Source organism: Lucilia cuprina, chromosome 6 (assembly GCF_022045245.1).
Source record: "Lucilia cuprina isolate Lc7/37 chromosome 6, ASM2204524v1, whole genome shotgun sequence".
Classification (NCBI taxonomy): Eukaryota; Metazoa; Arthropoda; class Insecta; order Diptera; family Calliphoridae; genus Lucilia; species Lucilia cuprina.
The window spans coordinates 55,360,333-55,368,836 of record NC_060954.1 but is presented as its reverse complement, the minus strand read 5'-3'; the positions used below and the strand labels follow the sequence as shown (position 1 = coordinate 55,368,836).

The window sequence follows — 8,504 nt, the reverse complement described above, 5'->3', positions numbered from 1 at the left end:
AGTCTAGTCTATAGTCTAGTCTATAGTCTAGTCTATAGTCTAGTCTATAGTCTAGTCTATAGTCTAGTCTATAGTCTAGTCTACAGTCTAGTCTATAGTCTAGTATATGGTCTAGTATATGGTCTAGTCTATAGTCTAGTATATGGTCTAGTCTATAGTCTAGTCTATAGTCTAGTCTATAGTCTAGTCTATAGTCTAGTCTATAGTCTAGTCTATAGTCTAGTCTATAGTCAAATCTATAGTCTAGTCTATAGTCAAATCTATAGTCTAGCCTATAGTCTAGTCTATAGTCTAGTCCATAGTCTAGTCTATAGTCTAGTCTATAGTCTAGTCTATAGTCTAGTCTATAGTCTAGTCTATAGTCTGGTCTATAGTCTAGACTATAGACTAGTCTAGTCTAGTCTAGAGTCTAGTTTATATCTATAGTATATTCTATAGTCTAGTCTTTGTTATCGTTTCATTCGATAAAAACTTCAATTCTCTTTCTTAAATTTCAGATTCCCGAATGTGCTGCAAAAGTGGGAGAATGTGATGAGAGTAAGGGACGTCCGGTTTGTGGCACAGATGGTCAAACATATCCCACCCGTTGTCACTTATTAAGAGTACAATGTAGTGGTCATCAAGTAAGCATTAGATATCGAGGGCTGTGTAAAGGTACGTTTCTAAATCATAGATTTTATACTTTATTATATGATACGATATAAAATGTATCCCTCCCTTCTCACAGCCTGCAATGTAGCCCGTGAATATGCTCTTAAGCATCGCACCAAAAATCCTCTTAAATTTATTCCACGTTGTAAAAAGGATGGTACTTATGCTCCCATACAATGTCTCACGAATAGTGGTTGCTGGTGCAGTGATATTACGGGGACACCTATTGATAATACCACGGTACGTACAGTGGGCCGTCTCAAATGCCGTGAGTTTACTAAGGCCTACACCCGACGTTCACCATCACGCAATGCAAGTGGCAATAAGAAAAGATCTTGCAGTCAAGATGATCGTGCCACGTTTAATACAAATCTTATAGGGCTCTTTCATAGTGAATACTTAAGGGTGGGATTTCAATTAAATAAGAATCGTAAAACGGATGCCTTGGTGCCAACACTGGATGAGACAGAGGTTCTTAATTGGAAATTTAGCGATTTGGATGTGAATAACAATCAAATGTTGGATAAAAATGAATTTCGTGAATTGAAGAAACTTGTCAAGAGGGTAAGTGCCAACAATAAATATATTCAATACATGAATTAAAATAAAAACTGATTTAAAACTTATTTATTATGCTGGTCTTAGGCTGTGAAACCCAGACGTTGTGGACGTGCTTTTGGCAAATTTTGTGATGTTGACAGTGATGCACGTTTATCACGTCTAGAATGGAATAATTGTCTATCCAAAGATGGTATTAACAGTAAGTTCTACAACTAAATACTATTTTAGAAATTTTTGTTTTTTGTTCTATTCAAAGAAATTACCAACAAAACAAATACATACTAAATTTGCATGTTTCTCATTAAATAAAAATGGCTTTTTAACTTTTTCAAAATCTCACAAAAACAAAACAAATTGAAAATAAAAATCTAACCAGGACATTTAATAAATATGGGTCAGAAACATAATAACACAAAAAAACATCGTAAAAATAATCACCATCTCTTACACACCAACACGGCCTATCGTCATTCGTCCGCCTCTGCCTCTGCCTCCTCCACTAACCAACACCAAAACCAACACTCTATCCAAGACAACAACCATTCACATCTCGATCACAATCAAAATTCGAATCCTAATCCAAATCATTTTAACATACTACATCATAACAATAATAATCATCAAAATCGTTTACGTCCAGATTCTTATGAAAATGAAAGTAATCCAGCCGATGATGAGGATGACGATGATAATAGTAGTCATACAGCGGATTATACTGATGATTATGAGGATGTTGATGATGATCATATGGCGTCAATCAATTCACCTACAAAATTTCCATCTATCAATAGTACGTACTCTGCATGTGAATTAATGTGATAAAATTGCATGGCATGTTTTCATGGGGTTGTTTTAATAATTGAAATTTGTTTTTAAAAATTTTGGGAATCTTTTTCTAGTTTTAAGCACCAGCGCTAGCGTCAACACCAAGAGCAAGGATAATGAACCAGATTACGCGGCATGTTTTGCCGATCGTAAAGATGCTCTTACACAAAATGAGGAGAATTTAAAGGTGATTTAAATTTATATGTTTAAGTTTCTTTTTGTTTAATTATTTTTCTTCTTCTGTAGAATGGTAAAAAAGTTGGTCATGTTCCGATTTGTACGCCGGATGGTCGTTTCCAGCGTGTGCAATGTTATAACTCAATATGTTGGTGTGCTGATGAGGAAACGGGTGAAACTTTAAATGGTACTAGCGTTAAAAATCGTGTGCCTCAATGTGGTGCCGTGACACGAGCTATGAAGGGTTGTCCTAATGAGGTTAAAGTAGTTTTTCTTAAAGATCTCAAAGAATTTTTGAAAACCAAAATAATTGCTGGCTCAAATGAGGGGTAAGATTTTATTGGAATAAATGTTTAGAATATTAAACGGCCTATCAGTTCTAGTTCAGTTCAATTACAGTTCTGGTGCAGTTCTAGTTCAGTTCTAGTTCAGTTCTAGTTCAGTTCTAGTTCAGTTCTAGTTCAGTTCTTGTTCAGTTCTAGTTCAGTTCTAGTTCAGTTCTAGTTCAGTTCTAGTTCAGTTCTAGTTCAGTTCTAGTTCAGTTCTAGTTCAGTTCTAGTTCAGTTCTAGTTCAGTTCTAGTTCAGTTCTAGTTTAGTTTTAGTTCAGTTCTAGTTCAGTTTTAGTTCCGTTATAGTTCAGTTCAGTTCTAGTTCTAGTTCAGTTCTAGTTCAGTTTAAGTTCAGTTCAAGTTCTAGCTCAGTTCTAGTTCAGTTCTAGTTCAGTTCTATTTCATTTCTCGTTCAACTTCAAACTTAATTTATTCTAATTAAAAATTTCAATTTTAATATATAGAACAAATACAACTCAGTGGAAATCAGAAGATGAGCGTATCGCTACCTTAAGTTTTGTGATATTGGATAAGAATAAAAATAAGTCTTGGGAAAGGAAGGAATGGAAAACATTTAGAGAATTAGTAACTAATAATAGGTAAGTAGTTTCACTTAGACTAATTTTAATTTCCAATTCATATTTAAAATTTCCAAATTTTAGAACTTTGCGACGATGTGGTCGCAAAATGCCAAGATATTGTGATGTTAATAGTGATAAGAAAGTTACCTTAAGCGAATGGCTAAGTTGTCTACAAACTCATAGAGTAGAACAAAATACACAACCCGATTTTAAACCACCCATTCATATGTTATCAAGTAAGATTGTTGCTATGAAAATAGGTAAATAATTTACTTAATGATTTTCCAAATATTACAGACGATACAACTTTTGCAAAACCACCCAAACTCAATGGAACGAATCCCTTGACAATATATCTAACTTAGAGGCGTAAATGATTTGAAAACGTTTTAACTTCAAAACGAATAAAATTCTATGAGAATATAATTTTTGAATTAAAAAAAACTTTAAATTAAAGGTTTATTTCAAAACTACTTTATACATATTTAAATAATTAGTTTCCTTTTTGAAATCTGTTAAACATGTATTTCGATTTAAAATCGTTAGTAGTTCTTTTACGTTTTTCTAAGTTTCTATATTTTTTAATTGTTAAAAAGTGCCATGTTGCAAGTTATTTTTATAAAAATTTTTCTTTTTTTGATTAACATTTTAGTTTTATGTATAAAATAAGTGAAACTATTATTAACTGAGATTATTAAGTTGGAAACTTAATTTAATTTTATTCAGTTTATTTGTATGTGTGTGTTTTTTTTCTCAATTTACTCTTGAAATTGTTTTTTTGTAAATATTTATGCTATTAGTTTTTAGTTTTTATATTTATAGTTACTTTTTTTCTTTTAAAATAAATTTAGGTTCTCTTTTCTCTAAATAACTTTTAAAAGTAATATAAATATTTTAAATTAGTTTTGTAAATTATCAATTAAAAATTTAATTTAAAGTGTAAAAAGTAAAAATAAAAGTTAAAAATTTAACTTACCCCAGTGTTTTGTAAGAATAAATTTAAAATTCTATTTTAAGTTACTGCTTGTTTTAATTAATTGGATTTTTAGCTGTTTTTTAACTATAAGTGTTGGTAAACGTTTTCAAACTGTAGAGACATACATACTTTTTAACGTTTTTCAACACTGATTTTTAATAGTAAAAGAAATGACATCTCTTAACACCCACAACAAAACTATTAGGTTTTCCTTTAAAATTTCTAATAAAATCTGATTTGATTTACATTTTCTTGTTGTTCTTGTTTATTAATCATTTTAAATTTATTTTTCATTATTTTGTTATTATTACGTTATATTGTGAACGAACACTACTCTTTATCATTTGCATAAACTGACAAGCTTGTTGCTGCTGACAATTTTTTTGTATTTAAACAAAACTTAATTTTACGTTTTCTTTATATCATATCTTTTGTTCCTCTTTTAATGTACAAATATTTAAAAGTTTCAGATAAACTCAACTTGTTATAATCACACTTTTTCCTTATTTTTCCACGGAACAAATTTTTCACGAGCTAACCGCGCTTTAATATTTTCTTAACTAAATTTGATGATGCCAGATTTAATATAAATAACTACAGGGCTGCCAATTTACCCAGCTTTAAGCAATTGCGTTGAGTTCATGGGATATTAATCGTTTTTTGGGGGAATATTATAAAATATTTTATGAAAATAAAATTTTTTTAAAATATTTTAATGAAAACTGAAAATATGAACTAGAACTGAACTAGAATTGATTTAGAACTGAACTAGAACTGAACTAGAACTAGAACTGAACTAGAACTGAACTAGAACTGAACTAGAACTGAACTAGAACTGAACTAGAACTGAACTAGAACTGAACTAGAACTGAACTAGAACTGAACTAGAACTGAACTTGAACTAGAACTGAACTAGAACTGAACTAGAACTGAACTAGAACTGAACTAGAACTGAACTAGAACTAGAACTAAACTAGAACTGAACTAGAACTGAGCTATACCTGATCAATAACTGCACAAAAGCTGAACTAGAAATGATCTTGAAATGAACTAGAACTGAACTAGAACTGAACTAGAACTGAATTAGAACTGAACTAGAAATGATCTTGAAATGAACTAGAACTGGTTTGTATATTGAAAGATATTAGTTTTAAGTTTTTTGATAATTAAACAAATAAAGTATTGGTTTAAAAAAAATTTATTTCACAAAATTATAGATAAAACAAAAAAAAAATAAATTTACATTAAATACAAAAAGTTTTGTAAAAAATATATATTTTATTAAATATAAATTTATTTAAGTTTCACAAAATTTTCCTCAAAACCCGATGAGACCTGAATTTTCAATAAAAATTTCGCTAAATTAACAAATAATACTAAAACCAGTGTTGTCACTTGCATAATAACAAAATGTGATATGGAGGTACCGATTTCTAGCCAAGAGCCCTGATTTTTAACTAAAAATAAAAAGTTTAAACCCATAATGTCGCAAACGATTAAGAGGCAAATAAATATTTGACGTTCGTATTGCAAAGCTAAGGGAGTTAAGGCGAATATAATGGAAATAATAAGTAAAATGGGTATAATCAATTTTAGAATAACCAAAAACATAATAACAAAAGGAGAAAAAGTGGCTAGAAAACAACGTATAATATTGGGATCAAAAGAGCTTACCGAGGCTATATTGCCAGAGCCAAAAAAAGAGAAAAAGGTATAAAGTAAAATTATAAAAGCCAAACGAAAGCAGTGGGAAATGTGTAGAGTATTGGTGAGAAGGGATGAGGGGGTATTTAAATTATTTTTTGTCAAGGAACAGTCTAGAGATAAAATTAATTCGGAAATTAAGAGTAAAATAAACAAGGATTCATACGAAGTGCAAAATAAACAATAAAGACTAGTTAAAAAAAATATAAATTTCTCTAAACGTTGTTTAAGTGTTAGAGCACTGGGTTTGACTAGAGACATAAAAACATATAAAAGATAAAACCAGGATATTATGTGGGATATAACACTAACACCTAATTGCTGAGAGTGCATATAAACACAGATTATATTATTAATTAAAGCTACAAATACTATTAATTTATCTATTATTGTTATGGAATTTTTTACCAAAAATGGTCTTAAGAAAGTGACAAATATACCAGCATATAGTAGAGCATTATTGGAATAACCCACCGAGATGGGCAGTAAGGGAAATATACATAAAATCAAAGATAAAATAAAACTTATATAAAATTTTAGTTTTTGTTTAAAGAATTTCAAGGAAATTTTATCTTGTAAAGCAAATACTAGAAATCCCAAAGAAATAGCTCGTCTATCGAAAAAAGTATAAACCAAAAGTTCAGCACATAGTAACAGTAGGAATAAATGGAATTTTGTTAAACCTAATTTGTTATCAAATAATAAAATAGCACCACGTTTTGTTATAAATAAGCTGGCCACCACAAAAGGCAGTATAAGATAAAAGGTTATACTCCAGCTTAACTTTTGCAATAAACAAAATATAAGAGTTATTAAGAACAGAAATGATAAAAGAAAACATTTCCAACTAAAAGCAAAATTACTCTTCTTAGACAATCTAGTAACAGTAGTATTAACCTGACCTAATAATTTAAGTAAATAACCCAACCAGACAATAAAAGTTGCTGTCGTTGCTGTTAATAATAGCTCACGATAATAACTGAAATAATAGTCTATACCTTTTAAGGCTGAATACATTAGTTTGTAGCTGTTGTAAATAGCTAGTTTTTCTTCTTCATAGGTGCTTTGTGTCACCAAATATTCCTCAAAATCGATATCCATTTTAAATTTGGGCAGAAATTTGTTAAATAAACCTTTTTCATGTTCTTGCAACAATGATTTATATTGATTGTATAACTGATGAGCATTACTTTGTGTGGCATGTAGTAGATAAAGTTGAGAGGCATTAATGAGGTCTTGGGGTAATACCCCGAAGTTATTCATGGGTGTAGCTATACCCAGAAGTGCAGACATTATGGGTGCCATTTGAGCCTGTTCCAATTCAAATAGTGATGATCTATTGTTTTGTGAACTGTAGGATTTGTGTTTGACACCTGCACCCCAGATGAAAAATGGAGTCTCGGTTTCATAGTTTGCACCAGCGCCATGAGAACCTGGAATAAGAAGTACAAATCAATAACACGTTTTATTTATAAGAAAAGAATATATAGAAAAGATTTTTCTAGAAAAATTCTATTTAAATGAAAATTTAAGATATTACCCCTTAAACTAGATTCTCCCCTTACTCACCTGCATCCGTCATACCATGATCTGAAGTCAAAACATAAGCCGTTTTACCATCGGGAAATGTTTTCTCAAACAGTTCATACATTTCCTTAATACCTCTGTCAGTATAATGTAAATTTTCCAAAAATAACTTTGTATTAGGTTTATGCACATGTCCAGCAGTATCTAAACCCAATAAATGCAGAAAATATATAACTTGACTTTCTGGCTGTAACTCCTCCCTTTTACGTTGTAAAAACTTTTCCACTTTATCGAAAACCCATTTATCCAATTCATAGGTTTTCTCTTTACCCGAAAAATCCAATTCATGATTATATGAATCAAAGAATAAACGTTTTTCATCTTCTCTAGAGAGTCTCGAGAAAATGTGTAAAACATCATTGGCTCCCCAGGCATAAGTTTTAGCACTTCTATTAAATACAGTATCAAATTCAATAGGATTCTCTTTCCAGCCTCTAGTAACAGCCGAAGGATCTTCATATAGACCGGCTATAAGGGCAATATGACCAGGTCTTGATTCGGTTGGTACTCGGGTCTTGGAAATGCCATACACTCCCTTTTGGCTATCGATTAGATGTTTAATGTTCGGTACATTTTTGAAATTTTCATGATAAAAAGATTCTGCTCTTAAACCATCGGTCACAATTAAAACCAAACGTTTTGCTGGAGCCTCTAGAGGAATATTTTTATAGGGCTGAAGATTAGTAATGACCGGTGAACGAAAATATATAACAAATATAGAGCCCAATAGCAGAATGTGTATGATTATAGAGTAAATAATCCACATAGCTAAAGCATATTATATGAAAGCACTTGATTTTAATACAATTTTATAAAAATATATGTTATTATAAACAATTTTATAATTTTTTGACGATTTGTTTTCTTTTATCAATTAAATTCTTGTTTTTATCTCTAACCCAACAGCTGTTTGTCAAAATGTCAAAAATACATGAAAATTAGAGACTAGTGTTGTAAAGTGTTTTTTATTATAAGTACGTTATAGATTAAATAGGTTTTCTTTAGTGGAAATAAAAAGTGTTTTTGTTAAGATTTCTTAAAGAAAACATGTGAAAAATAATTTAAAAATAAAAATAAAATATTTAAATTTTAGAAATACTACTGCTAATTGT

The 8,504-nt window shown here is 30.3% G+C and overlaps 2 protein-coding genes across 3 annotated transcripts in view; one reads left to right on the top strand and one right to left on the bottom strand.

Annotated features, from left to right (window-relative positions):
- LOC111678151 overlaps window positions 1–3,906 on the top strand; it is a 4,028-nt gene extending 122 nt beyond the window's left edge. The window contains exons 2-10 of the mRNA XM_046954186.1: window positions 498–654; window positions 728–1,215; window positions 1,297–1,411; window positions 1,589–2,002; window positions 2,097–2,224; window positions 2,284–2,543; window positions 3,009–3,143; window positions 3,207–3,361; window positions 3,423–3,906. Of these exons, the coding sequence (XP_046810142.1) occupies window positions 498–654; window positions 728–1,215; window positions 1,297–1,411; window positions 1,589–2,002; window positions 2,097–2,224; window positions 2,284–2,543; window positions 3,009–3,143; window positions 3,207–3,361; window positions 3,423–3,490 (1,920 nt within the window). The 3' untranslated portion in view covers window positions 3,491–3,906. The remainder of the gene's footprint in view (window positions 1–497; window positions 655–727; window positions 1,216–1,296; window positions 1,412–1,588; window positions 2,003–2,096; window positions 2,225–2,283; window positions 2,544–3,008; window positions 3,144–3,206; window positions 3,362–3,422) is intronic.
- Window positions 3,907–5,292: 1,386 nt separating this feature from the next.
- Window positions 5,293–8,285, bottom strand: LOC111678134 (GPI ethanolamine phosphate transferase 1). 2 transcript variants are annotated; one of them, XM_046955251.1, is made up of 3 exons: window positions 7,375–8,285; window positions 6,804–7,238; window positions 5,293–5,558 (listed from the first exon to the last, which is right to left on the bottom strand). In XM_046955251.1, exons 1-3 carry the CDS (start codon window positions 8,156–8,158, stop codon window positions 5,395–5,397), a joined length of 1,383 nt encoding a protein of 460 aa, XP_046811207.1. In that variant the 5' UTR covers window positions 8,159–8,285; the 3' UTR covers window positions 5,293–5,394. The 2 variants fall into 2 exon arrangements, with proteins under 2 accessions (XP_046811207.1, XP_023295158.2); XM_023439390.2 differs by having other exon boundaries at window positions 5,293–7,238.
- Window positions 8,286–8,504: the final 219 nt, after the last annotated feature.